The sequence below is a fragment of the Neovison vison genome, chromosome 12 (assembly GCF_020171115.1).
Source record: "Neovison vison isolate M4711 chromosome 12, ASM_NN_V1, whole genome shotgun sequence".
In the NCBI taxonomy this organism is placed as follows: domain Eukaryota; kingdom Metazoa; phylum Chordata; class Mammalia; order Carnivora; family Mustelidae; genus Neogale; species Neogale vison.
Genome location: NC_058102.1, coordinates 12,027,657 through 12,042,833, shown reverse-complemented (window position 1 = coordinate 12,042,833; position 15,177 = coordinate 12,027,657). Strand labels below are relative to the sequence as shown.

The 15,177-nt window shown below is 54.3% G+C and overlaps 1 protein-coding gene across 3 annotated transcripts; it reads right to left on the bottom strand.

The window, feature by feature from the left end:
- Positions 1 to 1,062: 1,062 nt before the first annotated feature.
- On the bottom strand, positions 1,063 to 14,745 carry MB (myoglobin). Of its 3 annotated transcripts, XM_044226773.1 has the most exons (4): positions 14,506 to 14,745; positions 10,346 to 10,448; positions 5,119 to 5,341; positions 1,063 to 1,740 (listed from the first exon to the last, which is right to left on the bottom strand). In XM_044226773.1, the coding sequence occupies exons 2-4, from the start codon at positions 10,438 to 10,440 to the stop codon at positions 1,594 to 1,596; spliced, it is 465 nt and encodes a 154-aa protein (XP_044082708.1). In that variant the 5' UTR covers positions 10,441 to 10,448; positions 14,506 to 14,745; the 3' UTR covers positions 1,063 to 1,593. The 3 variants fall into 3 exon arrangements, with proteins under 3 accessions (XP_044082708.1, XP_044082710.1, XP_044082709.1); XM_044226775.1 differs by lacking the exon at positions 10,346 to 10,448; XM_044226774.1 differs by lacking the exons at positions 10,346 to 10,448; positions 14,506 to 14,745 and adding an exon at positions 5,919 to 6,092.
- Positions 14,746 to 15,177: the final 432 nt, after the last annotated feature.

Below are 15,177 nucleotides of genomic sequence, written 5' to 3'. Positions count from 1 at the left end.
GAATAACTACAAATGAATGGAATTTTCCCCAGGTGCCATAATCAAAAACCTCCCCTCCCTCTCAGATAGCAGAAGGACTCCCAAAGCCCGGGGCAGACCGAGGAGGGGGACCCTCTCGTGCTCCTGTGGCTACAGCTGCATAGCCCGATGGATGAAGCTTTTAGGATTTAGGACGTGTCTATGCTAGCAGAGGAGCTCCGCCCTGTTCAGCTGCTGGGAACCTTGGCATGGTCTGAGGTCAGGCTCACGGCTAGGGGTTGGGCCCCGAGGATTCAAGGGCAGGGGATCCTAGGTCACTTGTCCTGGGAGTTCCTGCAGCTTTATGAGGCTGGGGATCTGGGGCTTCCCGGAGTTGGTATCCTGAGTCTTGGGTGCTGTTCGAGGCCCTCCCAGCTCGGGTGCTCCGAGGGACTCAGGCCACCTTTTCCACGGGCCCTGTCCATGGCCTCAACCTGCAGCCTGCCGCCCCGGTCACGTGCCAACATTTTATTCTGGGTCCCCGCCACAACATCACACATTCCGTCTGTGTGCGCAGCATTTGTAGACACGGATCGTGTCTTCCTGGCCTGTGTTTGTGAGTTATTCCCCATGCGTCTGTCCTTTCTCTGTGGCCAGAAGGTCAGTGCGTGTCACCGGCTGGCCACCTCTTTGTCTCCCCAGCTGGAGTCCCGGCTGCCTCCCCAGCTTTGAACCCGGCTTTGCCGTTCACTAGCCGGTGTCCTTGGTGTGTTATTGAAGTTGCTGTAACCACGGTGATCGCCTCTCCCTGGGCCCTCTCCTTTGGGCGCCCTGTAGCTGCTTGCCTCTTACTGCAAAGCAGCCCACCGCCACCACCGGACAGGACTGCGCCCCCCACCCCACACCCAGCACTGTCCCCGCCACTGAGGGGTGCTCTAAGAAAGGCAGCGTCCTCTCTCTCTCTCCCTCCTGCCCTGTTTCCCTCCTCTCCTCCTCTCTGCCACACAGGTTGTCTGCACACACCATCCAGCCATTTCTTCCTTGGGGACCCCTTCACTTGCTCCAGGAGAGGAAGTTCACTAGGGAGAGGCTCTGATGTTGCAAGGTCTTTTATTAAAACCAGGTGAGTCACTCCATTCGCTGAGAAGGCACACTTAACATTCCAGACCCCCGCCGCCTCCCTCTCCGGATGGACGGTCGCCCTCCGCCCAGACCTCTTTCTCATTGCAGATGGACATTTGTTGTGGGGGGGAGGGGGGTGATGGGTCAGAGCATCTTTATGGCCAGGCCTTGGTTTATGGCTTGGATTTGGGATTAGAGGTGAAGGTGAAGGTGTGGTTGAGTTTGGAGGCTGGAGGAATTGGGTTGGAGTTGAGGAGAGAGGCAAATGAAGTGAGCAAAGGGCCACACATCTCCTGGTTCCTGGGGTGATGCCCCTCCACGAGGACCCCAGGCCCCAGTCTTGCGAAGCTACCGGAACAGCCTAGCCCAGCCCCTCGGCCTCTCCCCGCCCACGTCTCATAAACAAAGCAGACACTCAGAAGCAAACTACACGGCTACAGGATCACGGCCCACCTGCCCCGGGGCCCCAGGGCCCGAAGGGGTGGGGGTTGGGGTGGGGCGCCCAGCTGGGACTTAGCCCTGGAATCCCAGCTCCTTGTACTTGGCAGCGATGTCGTTCCGGAACAGTTCCAGAGCCTTCTTCATGGCCGCCTGGGCGTCGGCGCCGAAGTCCCCAGAATGCTTCCTCTGCAGGACCTGGATGATGGCTTCTGAGATGAACTGCGGGGGCGGGGGGAGATGGGAGGGGCGCTGGTCACAGGGGCGCACAGTCCAGGAGCTAGATGGGAATCAGACTGAGCGCCACCTTCTCTTTATTCCACGGCCGTTTATGGAGTGCTTATTCCACACCAGGGGGTTCTCCACGGGTTAACTCCTTCTCTCCCTGCCACCCCTCGAGATAGGTGCCAGTGAGGAACCAGGCCCGTCTCAGTGCAGGAGCCCAGGACACCACCTCCCTGCTGGCAGCAGAAAGGAAGGGAAATGCTCCCATTCCATGGTTTTGCCCAGGATTTTGCAGTCAGAAAATCTAGAAAGAAACTATTTCCATTTGTATTTAATTTTTTGCATTTGATAGCTTAGTGTGGTTATTGCTTTAAGAGGCTGGCGGGGCGGGGGGGTGGGTTGACCAGCATATTTCTGTGCCAAGCACAGAGCAAGTGCTCAGAATTATTGGTGGGCTGGAAGGAGGGAGGACGAGGAAGGGCTGAAGCCTGCGGCTTGCAGCTGGGACCCAGCCTGCCCCAGCCCAGCCTTGCCTCTCCATCCCCACATGTGCTTAGACACCCACAATGTCATTACCAGGAACACCTACAGCATGGCTCTTTAGTGCCTGAAAGATCTCGTGGGTATAAAATGCTACTGGGCCTTCTGGACAGGGAGTCAAGATTTGATGCCAGCCACCACCCTGGCTGGAGGACCAAGCAGTGTCACTTTACAGAGGCCCAGACAGGGAAGAGCCAGCCTAAGGTCACATAGCAAGTGGACGGCAGAGCTGGAATTTACACCCAGGGGCTTGTGGACAAACAGCTGCCAGAGCCAAGAACAGACACGGGGACGGCACCTCGGTTGGCTTTTCCCAGTTTCTCAGGGCACCCCAAGTGCAGGTGACTACAGACAGGTGGCTGGGTGGGGGGCACAGGGTGACCGAGGGTTTAGGAGGCACACATAGGGCAATACCCAGGGAACACGGTTCTGCTTAGAAATAGCAACAGCGGGGCACCCAAGGTTGGTTTCGGCTCAGGTCATGATCTCAGGGTCATGAGATCAAACCTGGTGCTGGGCTCCACCCCGGGCATGGAGCCTGCTTCAGATTCTCCCTCTGCCTCTGCCCCTGCCCCTCCCCCTCCCCCATGCTCACTCACAATCTCTCTCTCTCTCTCAAAAACAAAAAAGATAGGAAAGTGAGAGAAAGGGGGAAAAAAAAAAAGAAACAAGGACAGCTCCACAAACCCCTGTCTTTGGACATCGATCTGGACATATGTCCCAAAACAAAGTTGGGGTTCGGGCTGCCATGAAGTCAGTCCTCCCCCTGGAGAACGTGGGAGACTCAGGTTCCAGGCTCTGCTCTGTCGTGATCCCCATGAGTGACTTCACCATAAAACAGGGGCTCAGCTGGCCCCATCGGGTCCCCCACTGAGCCCTTCCTGAGTTTGGAGCACAGCCGCTAATACGGGTAAGTGGGGGCTGGGGCAGCCGGACAATTGAGAAAAGTTGCCTTGACATCCAGCACCCACCGTGGCGCCCTCACACCCCACTGGGAAGCAGCCGCCCCCTAGAGAGAGCACGGAAGGATGTCCCTGAGTGCGAGCGGAGAGCAGACAAGTTGTATTGTGAGCCCACCACATGCCACAGGGGTTCAGAAATGGGGAGCTCACGCTCCAGCCAGGAGACAGCTGGGAAAAGAGATAAATCCCAGTGCAGACGGGTGGGCGCCATGACAAGGGATAAATATAAAGTGGCTTTGCAGGGGAGAGACGGGGTGTGCCCACTGACAGTCACATGCAGAGAAGGTGGCTTCTAAGCTGGGCCCTGGAGGGGGGACAGGGGTCTGCTGCCAAGAGCAGATGGGGAGGGTAGGGACCGCAGCATGCAGAGTCTCGAAGGCGGGACCCGCTCCTCACGTCTGTGATGCTGAGCGTGATGGGCGGGTTGGGTTTTCTCTGTATGATTTGCGGGGGCAGCTGGGGCACGGGGAGGTGAGGCTGTGAGGCTGAAGAGGTGGTGGTGGTTGATGGTAGACATTGTGCCACAAGGGATTAAGAGCTTGAGTTCCCAAGTACCGGTAGATCAGACCGTGCCTACTGGCTCATTAGCTGTGTGACCCTGAGCAAGCTACTTAACTTCTCTGAGACTTCATTTCTGAATCTGTAAAGTGGGTATGAGAGGGCTACCTGCCTGGCACGGAGACTGCTATGGCCTGCCCCATGTCCATCTTCTTCTTTCTTGGTAACAGAACCCTAGCTATAGTTGGAGTGGCAACAGACCTCTGTTCCCAGCTTTCCATGCAGGTGGGTGTGGTCTTGTAACTAACTTCTGGCCAATAAAACTGCTGAATGGGATTTCGGGGACTCCTTAAAAGAGAGCTTTCCTCTCTTCCTCGTGCTTCTTGTTTGGAACATGGATCAGATGGCTGGAGCTCTAGCAGCCGTGTTGGACCATGAGCCAACTTTGAGCAGCACAGAAAGAGCTTGTATCCCTGGTGGCTGTGGGGTGCCCACACCAGCTCTGGACTCCCTACCTCTGCACTTACTTTGTGTCAGAGAAAAAGAAGACCCGGAATGCAGTTCCTTACCTCAGAGGGGACTGAGAATTCCATACAGTGATCCAGGCAATTGCCTACCAGGGCCTATCTTTACGGGTAGCCATGACCATGGTCTTTATCCTTGTCACTGCACCAGTCTGCCCCCTGCTCCCTTTCCCAGGGGTTGCACCTACCCCTAAGGCCCTTTATCCTCTAGATCTCCTTGCTCCCTCTCACCACACCCCTCCCCGCACTGGTTATAAAGGCAGAACCTGAAGCTCAGGCCCTGCCCACCCTACCTCTCAGCCCATCACAAGAGATTCAAACCAATTCCCCTTGCCTAGGACCCCAGGGCTCTCTCTTTTCATCTGTAAAGATGCTGGAACCAATGGCGCCACCTGCTGGCTAACCGGAGGAGCACCCGCCACTATACTGTGGCTCAGGGTGGCACAGGGTTCAGGAGCTGGGAGGTGGAGGGGGGGTCTGGAAGAACAGAACCCTAGTTTGAATCCCGGGAGTGTGCCAGGGACAAGTAATCGCCCTCCCTGTGCCTCCGTTTACTCATATGCCCAGTAGGTACAATAATAATGGTACCTTCTGGTGAAGGGGAATGCAAGGGTTGCCCCCAATATCCATTCTCCCCTTCTTCCCCTGGATGACATACTGATTTGGGGGAGAAGTGGGTTTACTCTCAGTGACCCCCCGAGGAAGAGAAAGCAAGCGACAGCTCATCTCACAGATGAGGGCCCTGGGGCACAAAGAGGAACACTGTGGGCAGAGCTGGGACTGGAACCCAAACTGCATCCCCCTGAGGCCTGTCCTTCCACCGTCCCGCCCACCCCGGCCCCACCTCCCACCTCCAGGTACTTGACGGGGATCTTGTGCTTGGTGGCGTGTGACTGGGCCAGCGGCTTCAGCTCTGCCTCGTGCTGCCCCTTCTTCTTGAGGATGCCGCCCAGGGCGGTGAGCACAGTGTTGCCATGCTTCTTCAGGTCCTCAGAACCCTTCATCTCATCCTCCGACTTCAGGTGCTTGAACTTGTCAAACTTCTCCAGAGTCTCGGGGTGGTTCTTAAAGAGGCTGTGGGCACAAGGTGGATGGGAATCAGACACAGGAATGAACCATGGGGTTCTGAAGGGGCCAAACCCGAGTTCCAGGCTGGGCTCCTGCTCCTTCCCAGCTGTGTGACCTTGGGCAGGGCACTCTACCTCTCTGGGCATCTGCTTCCTCATCCAAGCAAAGGGGATGGCCGGTCCCTACCCAGAGCAGAGGCGCTGTGATTCAGTGAGCGCATATACGCTCAGCACACGCAGCGCGCTCAACAAAGACTCAGCTTTGTGGTTTTTTCTTATCCTCATGACCCGTTTCCTCTGCATTGCCACTGGGAGAGGCGGGAAGGAAGGACGTGTCTGCATTAGTCCCTGGCTTCACCCCAACTTTCTCTAAGTTGTTTGAAGAGTAGGTGACTAACTGGAATCAGGGAGAGGAGGTGGCCGGAAGACCAGAGGCTCAGAGGTATGAAGGCGTAACTTAGTGTTACAAGGCTGATGTGTGGAAGGGCCAGCTGGAAACAGATCTGAGTGACTCAAAAAAAAAAAAAAAAAAAAGGAAAAAAAGAAAAAAAATTATGCAGGGGACCATCTCTGCAGTTTCCTACCTAGGGGTCATCCTTCAGTTGCTTGCATACTTCCAGCTACAGGAGGCTCACTACCACCTGTGATGGCCGGTCCACTCCAGATTAACTCTCAGGCTCCAAAAGTTCTTGCTTATTTTGCTCAGACTCCCTGTCCCTCCCAGGCTCCTCCCAGTGGGGGTTGGTGAGGCCGCAGGGGGAGCCACCTGCCAAAGACCAGGTCCCAGCTCCAGCCAGGGAGCCAGTGATCTGGCCACAGAGGGAATTTGCCCTTGAACCTGAGCAGCCACCTGTAGACTTGGACCTCAGTATTTCCTGCTGTGGAAAGGTGAGTGTTGGTTAAAGGGAGTCCTAGCTGCCGCCTAGGTGGGAATGGTTTTCCCCATTTCACTTATGGGCGAATGGACTTGGGCGAATGGACCACAGAGGTAAGTGATGTGCCCAGGGTCACATGGCTGGCTGGTGGCAAAGCCCACAGCAGAGACTGGCTGGTTCTAGAGCTCATGCTCTCTGTCTTGTGTCACACCCTGAAATATTTGCAGAAATGATCCTGTCTGTCCAAGCTTTCCCTCCTCTTCTCTAATGGGTTCAGGAGTGTTTCCTTTTCGTAGCTTCTTAGCTAAGTCACAGCCTCCAGCCCTGCTGCGGACACACCCCAGTTTTGGGAAGCTTCTCACAGCACACACCCATATTCACGTGCCTGCACACCCAGACACACACAAGCGTGCACAGGGGAGCACCAACAGGGAGTGCACCCTTCTCCCAGAAGCGAATCCCTCCTGCTTCTCCAGAATGCCCAGGGCTGTCCATGCCCTCTGCCCAATGCCACCACCGCACTACCCCGGGGCCCCTGCTCAGCCAAACCGTGTGTGTCACTGACAGCTCATCTCTGGCACTTTCCACCCAAGGGTCCCTGAGCTCCTCTTATTATCTGGTGACAATGATCCCCGCCTGACAGACACGAGACCTCGCCCCCACAGGGGGAGGTTGAAGGTCGGGACACTGGAGGGAGCTCTCTGGGGCAGATGAGGACCAAGGACCGGGTCCCCAAGGCAGCCAGGGTTTCAGATATTCTGGGAGACCCCCCAGATGTATAGGAGAAAGAACATGGGACTGAGAATTATGAAGCTGGGGTCTGGTCCCTGCTCTGTCTCCAACGTGCTGTGTGACATTGAAGAAGTCACTCAACTTCTCTGGGTCTTGATTCATCCATCTATAAACCAAAAGGGTTGGTCTAGCTGATACTTCAGCCTCCAAATTCTAAGGCTTGACCCCTGCCTCACCTTCCACTCTCCACCAGTGAGGCGGCAAGGGAGCCCAGATTTACTTCCGACAGTGCAGGAAAATTGGGCTGATCCGTGCTCACCAGATCATTCTGGCACCATTCAGCCACGTCCCTCCCTCAGCCCACAGTCCTATCCCTGGGAGCCCCAGGCAGGCACAGAAGGCCACACCTGGATTTACCTAATGGCATGTCCCTGCGAATGGACAAAGGAAGGCCTCACCCTGCGAAGGATGGATGGGTTTTCTCTACGGTTGCAGAAGCCCTTGCTTGCCTATCTTGTCATCTTTCATCCTATGTCCACCTGCTTGGCCCATCACAGGCCTGCAGGCAAGTCAGCGAAAAAGGAGGCCACCTCCTCAGCCGTCCTCTGACCTGAGGCCCTATCAGACACCCACACAGCAGACTGAGGATTCAGACCTACAGAATTCCTCTGCTTCACACCGAAGAATGGGACTGAGGAGGGGGTCCCCTCTCTGGTGTGTAGCATGGGGCTCCAGAACAGGGGTGTGATAAGCAAGGGTCCAGGCTTCCTGGATTTGAATTCCGGCTGTATGACTCTGGGCAAGTTCCTTAACCTCTCTGTTCACAATAGTGATCATAACCATCTCATAAGGCACTTGTGAGTCTTAAGTGAGTTAATATACACAAAGCACCGAACACAGGGCCAGGCGGTGTATACCGCGTAAAAATGTGCTATCCTCCCCCTCCTCATTGTTGCTGCCGCCCATATCACTGCCACGGCCACCCCTGTCACCACCACCATCATCATCCTCATCGCCATCAGGTCAGGGAATCGAGTTTTATCTATAGCCACCACTGGCCGTGTATCCTCCCTGTAACGTGACAAGTATTGGCCACCAGCAGTGAGATTCAAATTTTTCGTGACTTCAGAATTCCTTGTCCAGATCAAAAATAAGTAAAGCAGAAAGGGTTTGGGCAAGAGAGGGAAAGGCAGGGGGTACACCCAGCAGCCCCTCCCTCCTGGGCCCCCCACTCCCGGAGCCAGGCTCTCCAACCGACCTCCTGGCTTTTATGTTCTAGACCTTTATGATCATGTCCTTGGAGCAAAGCCTCTCGTGTTTCATTAGCAGGCTCAGCTGAACAGAATTTGCTGTCTCTTATAATCAGGGGAATAGGAGAAATGACCTTGCCAAGGTCAGTAAGGAAGTCCAGGCTCAGCCCCTGGAACGGAACCAAGAGATCAGCTCCCACAGAAGCACGTGCAGGCCTGGGAGTTAGCATTCCCTCCCCCTCCTCCACACGGGGGTGGGGGCGGTGGTGAACCTCTTCCCCAGTCCGCAAACACTAAAAGGGCAGAACCAGTTGGCATGGTCTCTGCACGTCCCACAGCCTAAGACGTGACAAGGCATTGGGCTTTCTGAGACCTTCCAAGGACTGGAGTCTCAGGCATCACGTCTCATCCCTGGTCCCTGGCCCCTGGCAGGTCTCCCTGTTCTACCCTGGGGAGGGAGGGAATGTTTCCCCTGATGACATAGTACCCCGAGTCTCCTTCAAGTCACTGCCTTGGGGGATGGCAGCTCCCAGATCACCTCAGAGAGACTCGTGCTTGGCAAACTTGGTCCCCAACCCCAACTTCCCTGCCTCTTCTCTCCACAAGCACGGGAGGAGCATGGGCTCAGGGAATGCCTGGACACGAGAGCAGAAAGGGACCTCAGAGACCCCGGCGGACGATGGCTTCACTCAACCAATAGGCAAATGGGACCCAGAGAGGAGGAGTAACTTGTCCAAGGTCACGTCCAAGCAAACGTGGCTGAGAAGCAGATGTCAACTTGGGAGGATCTTTTGTCCTACCAAACAGGACCTGTTGCAGCCTCAGCAGCCTGCTGTCAGGGATGGAAGGAGAAAGACATCAGGAAACACCCCCATGATGCCAGTCAGAGTCAACAAAGAACTTGACCATCCTTCCCCAGGTGTTTCTAGCATGGACCACTAAGGACTCGGACTTAAGATCACAGAGCTTACGGGACTGGCCATTCTCCCCAGACACGGGAGCTGGAAATGAGCGATGCCCAAGGGAGACCGAAAAGGCATCTGAATGGAAGGCAAATCCTGGCTCACAAAGTAGAAGAAACTCATCTATAAATTAAAGTGTGAACGACAACGTATCCACTCATGGCAGCTCTGGGCCCCCCCTTGCTCCCAGGGGCAGAAATGTTGATTTATATCCCATTAGATACTCGACTCTTGCTGGCCCAGAGCATGAGAGATGGGACCAGGAGAAGAGGGATCTAACACCACCTGGGGTTGAGGGCGATGGGAAAATAAAATCCCACAGGCCATTCTTTACGTACACGGCTTAGGATTTTGTTTGTTTGTTTATTCAGAACCCTTTACTATAGCAATGAAGATGCCCTTGGAGACCACCCCCTTCAGAGCTCTCCAGTTCAAGACTTCCTCGACATCAAATGTCACGAATGGGCCCCTGCCTTCTGTTTTCTAAGTATAATACTGTGAAGGTCCTTAGTCTGGCTCTGTCCATAGCAACTACCAGCATCCTCTCGAAGCTGCCATATTTCAGGAACAGCAACAGGCCCCTTCAAGCATTATCTTATTCAATTCTCACTTCTGCTCTAAAATGCAGATATCAGCATTTTCCCCCATTGTACAGTAGAGGAAATGGACTCAGAGAGGTTGTGTACCTTCCCCAAGGTCACGCAGCTGCTCAGTGGCTGAGCCCATTCTAGCACTGCAGGTCTCTTCTTGAAGACCATGTCTTAGCCTTGACAGTTCACAGACCTTAAGGGACTCGTGACTCGGGGAGGTCCTGTCCCTCTCGGGTCCTTTTTGTCCTCAGCCGTTAAATGAAGCGACTGGACAAGATCTCTCAGGACCCAAGAGATCGTTTATTCCGTCTACAATTCTAGGAGTCCTCTCCTTGTGCACTAGGCACCCAGCATTTGAGCACCAGACTTCTCCTGCTGCTGACACAGTCATGGGCGGGATCTCTTTTCCTCTCTTCCTTTCTGGACTCAAGTCCCTGACACAAGCAAAAGAGAACCGAGTGGGGTTTTTATGCAGCTAACTGGTCAACCCCAGGCAACTGACGCAGCCAACTGGTCAACCCCAGGCAACCATTCCACCTTACAAGCACACCCTTGATCTTTGGGGAGTGAGTGACAGAGGCAATGGAATCTCTTCCTTTTACCTGATGAGGACCTCCTGCCCATGGCCTGCGAGGTCAGCCTCTACCTTCCCCCAGATGTTCAGCACCAACTGCCATTCCCCGTCGCTGAGCCCCATGGTGCAGTCTGAAGAAGACAAAAAGAGCAAGTCCGGCTGACTCGGTGTCCTGGCTCTGACAGCTGGGGTTTGAGATCGCCTGGCCCCAAAGGGATTTTATACTTTCACTGAAGCTTGACACAGATCACTTGACGGCTTGCTCACTCTCTCTCCTCCTCCTCCTCCTCCTCCTCCTCCCTCCTTTGCATGCAGGGTCTAATCTTTTCCTTTCTGTAGCTCTCACATGGAAGCTATTTTGGGGCAGGTGCCATTGTGGGGAGGTAGGACAACTCAGGCCACAGGGGCGTGGGGGTGTTTTTGCATGTGGCAAGAGCAGGGAGAAGGCTGGCCCACTGTCTGCAGTCTCAAAGGCCAGCAGAAAGGGCACCACCAAGGCCAACGCCAGCAGCCTGAAACTCAACTCTCCCCGTTGTCAATCATCCCAGGAGGAACTGTCATGTTTCCAAGCTCACGCAGCAGCACGCTGGCCGGCCCTGGGGCTGTCATGGCCCTTAGCAGTCTCCTTGTCCACAGCCAGCCCACTTTGAACAGAGGGTCCCTCACCCAGCCAGCAGCGGGAGTGGGGTGGGTGGGGAGAGCTGAGGTGGTTCCTGCCCGTAGCTGGACGAATCCATAGGCTCTTGGAGTCTGAATTTTCCCACTCCACCCAGAAAACTTCTGGCTTCGTGGCCTTCTTGACCTTGCTCAAATATTTCCTTCTGAGAAACTTTGCTTGACCTCCCACCTCCCACCTTGAGGCACAATTAATTTCTTCTTCCTTACATTTACTTGTAGGTTCTCCTGTTATGCTCTTTCTTTCATTGTGCCATATTTCATAGTGTCCATGCTGGTTCTGCCATGACTGTGTAACAGCAGCTGATACACACTCTGGGCACTTTACATCTGGTACTTGTTTAATCCCCTGACAGTCCTATCTCTATGATAGATACAACATTATCCTCATTTAATCAAGGGGAAGTTTGGGAAACTTGCCATGGTCACATAGTTGATGGTAGAGAGCTGGGATTTGAACCCAGATAGTCAGGTTCTTGAGTCCAGGCTCCCAAATACCTTATTTTGATTTTCAGAGGAGCAGGGGCTCTATTTTATTCACTTATGTATCTCTTGGAGTTCACACAAGGCCCTGGGCCAAATTGGAACTGAATAAATGTTTGTTGAATAAAAAGATAGATGGCCGTTGTACAAAAGGCAAGTGAAGATGACTGGCCTTTTTTATATTTAGCCATCATCCATCCATCCATCCATCCATATCCATTCCCTGTTTGTCATCTGTCCATCCACCCATTCATCCATCCAACACAGAGTTACACAGTACCTACTGTTGGAAACCGCTACACGCCAAGGACAACAAAACTCAACGAACACATCCTTATGTTCAAGAAACTCACAGTACCTTAGAGAGATAAAAGGAATAAGCTTACAGTACAGTTAATGGAGTGCTATGATCAAGGTACGCAGCCCCTTCCTTCCATCTACGCAGGATTTTACAGCTTACCAAGTGCCTCCTTGGGCAGGATTAGATCTAATTTTCACAATAGCTCTGCAAGGTAATATCATCCCATTTTATAGCTGCAAACAAGGAGGTTCAGAAAGAATAAGCAAGTGTTCTGGGTGTCCTGGGTCTGTATTAGACCCGTCAGTTAGGACTATCCCACATATACAGCTCTTGCTAAAGGCAATGGCCCAGCCCCAGCCCCTCCGTGACCATGCAGGTCTTGTTCTTTCCCCACACTACCCCTGGTCACAAGTGCCTGGACCAGGGCTGGCACGTAACCCACGGCAGCCAATGGCAGGGCTCCATCCAACAGCCAGTGTCTACTAGCTACACCAATCAGATGCCCTCGGCAAAACATGAGCAAGGGCGTGTGGCAAGAATTGTTGAGTTCATAGGAAATCTGGCATCTAAGAGAGTCCAATTCATGGCCAGCACAGAGTAAGAACTCCAAACTGAGAGCTCTTTAGTGTAGGGTCCCAGAGTTCACTCCTTTCTCTGTCAGTTACCATTTGGGGTCACCATGATGCACCCCTCATGCATCATTTTGGTGAGCTCTATTTCTTTATCAAATCAGCTCGTTCCTAACCAGAGGCGCCCCTCCCTGACACTGTGCTCCAGGTTTGTGGCCACCCAGGGATGCTGAGCCCATCCACCATTCCCAGAGGAGGAGATCATAGCAGAATGAGTATCTAAAGATGCCACAGGGATGGGGAGGGGGCTGGAGGAGGGGGCTATCCTTTGTCTATTCGTTCAGCAGCCCGTACTAAGGGCTTACTCCAGGCCAGGCCCAGGAAGAAGAGGAAGGCAGTTCTGAGAGGGTCTGTCAAGGGCTCAGACCCTTAGCATGTGCAGTGCCTTGTCCTGATCACTCACTGGAGGCTGAGCCCTGCACGGTGGCAGGGCAGGGTGGGACAGGGGAGGGCAGGGCGGCGTGGTACCGCACCCAGTGGTGAGGGAACAGGGTCCTGGCAAGGATGCGCTCCCACCACCCAGGGCTGGTTAGCTGCATCTCTGCCATCTCCAGCCTCCGAGCTGTCTGGGGACAGCCTGAGCATTTAAAAGCTCATCAAATCATTACCAATGCTAAAGTGTTTAATACTTAGCTGTCACCTCTTGGCAGGCGTCCCCATTAACTGGCGCTCATGGAGACCTGTGGCTTTGAAGTCGATGGACCTTTAAAGTTTTACCATTTAAGCTAATAGGAAGGCGCCGACATCTGTTTGCACTTACACATCTCTACAACAGAACAGGCATTACCTAACGGTTGCCATGGCTACCTGGAGTCGCCAGCTTTGTTTGGGGGCTATAATTATCCCGCAACAGTCTTCAAATGGCTGGGGCAAGGAAGCTGGAGAGGCACGAAAGAGGAAAACCTTCAGCAGCCTTAGACTCACGTGTCGCACATGCACACGCACAGAGGTGGGCTGGTTTTGACACCCTGGGGGACAAAACTGCATGCCCCCCAAAGTCAGATATGCCCCAACCTCTTTCTCTTCTCAGGAAATCATGTCACAGGGTCCTTTGAATGCAACCATCTCAGATGTATAAGATCATTTTCAAGTCTTCAAATTTTAGAGTCTTAAGATCCCAGAGTCAAAATTCTGGGGCGCCAAAGTCTTCAACTTTGGCCACTCTGGAAAGGGGGCTCTAGACTCTAGAGTCATAGAAAGGCTGAGGTAGAGAACTGTAGAAGGATAGGGCCATCGAGTCTTCAAGCTAACAGAGGACTTTGATGGCATCTTGTCTAAGTTCCCACTACATGCAGGAATTTTCCCTACAGGTCATCATCCAGCATCTACTTGAATTCTCCTAGGAGCAGCGAGCTCACTACCTAAAGCTTTAAAGTGTCTCCTTTATATGGAACCAAAAACATGCCTTCTTGTCACACTCACTCCCTTGTCTGTGCTCTGCTGGCTCTTTGGGGATACAGAGGACCAGCAGAGTCTCTCTCACCAGGCAAGCTGTAGGTTCAACGACTAGTCCTTACTAACTGTACCCAGGACTTGTAATGAGCGCCCTCCCTTGGCAAGGTTAACCAGGAGCCTGCCTGGTGAAAAAAGCCCAGTTTTGCTATTTTCAAGACAGCAATTCTCGCCTCTCCTTGAGCACATAAAAGAACTCTCTAGGAAGGGGCTGCCAGCATCCCCCCTCCTCCACTTCCCCCCAACACACACAGGTTTGAGTCCCCAGGTGACTGTGCCACACGCTGCTCTTCCCCCAAGAACCTGGGAGTTTGCTGGCCCCTGGGCAGCCAACAATTCCCAGCAGCGAATCTGGAGGATTAGACTTTAAGACTCCAGCGACGGAGAGGGTGACTTTGGCCCTTCAGAGCCAAGGGTCCCATCCATCTTGACCACCTCCCTTTCTCCTCCTCCTCCTGGGAGCCGCCCCCTTGGAGGCCAGCCTGAGCAGTGCCTCCCTCCCGCCCAGCTTAGCTTGCTCCTTCCTGGCCATCTGCCCTCCTGGTCCAGCGCCAGGCCGGACTCAGAGCGGACTCGATGGGGTAGCGGGACCCCCGAGCTTGCCCCAGACCCCACTCCTCCCAGCCCCCTGGCAGCAATGGTACTGACCACGTCTCCCTTTCTCCCCAGCTGTCCTCCTGGAGCCTCCAGCCAAGCCGTGGGGCTGGGGGTGGGGAGAGGTGTCTTATAGCAGCCGGAGGCACAGGGAACTAAAAATACAGTTTACATGGCAAGGCTCCTCCTCTCCCTGGAGGCCTGGAGGGGCTTTATTGGAAGAGGGCTGGCAGGGACACAAGGATCCCAACATCCCAGTAACAGGTGTGGCCTGAGGACACCAGCCTTCCTCCCTCTCCTCTCCCCTCCGCAGCAGCCGCAGAAGCCCCACCTTCCAACCTGTCCCCGGATGCAGCCTTGCCCCACCCCCACAGCCCCACCCCCACAGCCCCACCCCTATAGCCCCCTCCCACCGCCCCTCCCCTCCCCGCCCATCTCAAAAAAACACCTCCCCCTCCATGAAGCCTCCCGCAACCCCACCTCCTTCCTAGCAGGTGTGCCTTTCTCCACCCCGCCCCCACCAAGCCTTATCTCTCCCGCTCTGGGCTGAGCTCCCCATTTCTGCCAGGCGAGCTGCTTCAGAAGCAGGCATACAAAAGCAACAGGCTGCACTCCAGGGACACTGCTCCTCCCAGCAGCCCTTTCTGATAGACACTTCTATAAAGCCCACTTTCCGCAAGAGGAGACGGAGGCACAGAGAGGTTAAGTAACCACCAGAGTCACACA

Bases quoted from the DNA above. Each gene is read 5' to 3' on its own strand.
- MB (XM_044226773.1), bottom strand. From the start codon at position 10,440: ATGGGGCTCAGCGACGGGGAATGGCAGTTGGTGCTGAACATCTGGGGG. The intron at 5,342-10,345 runs GTAAAAGGAAGA...TTGTGCCCACAG, and splicing joins GGGCAGGAGGTCCTCATCAG to CCTCTTTAAGAACCACCCCG. The intron at 1,741-5,118 runs GTGGGAGGTGGG...CCGCCCCCGCAG, and splicing joins TCCCCGTCAAGTACCTGGAG to TTCATCTCAGAAGCCATCAT.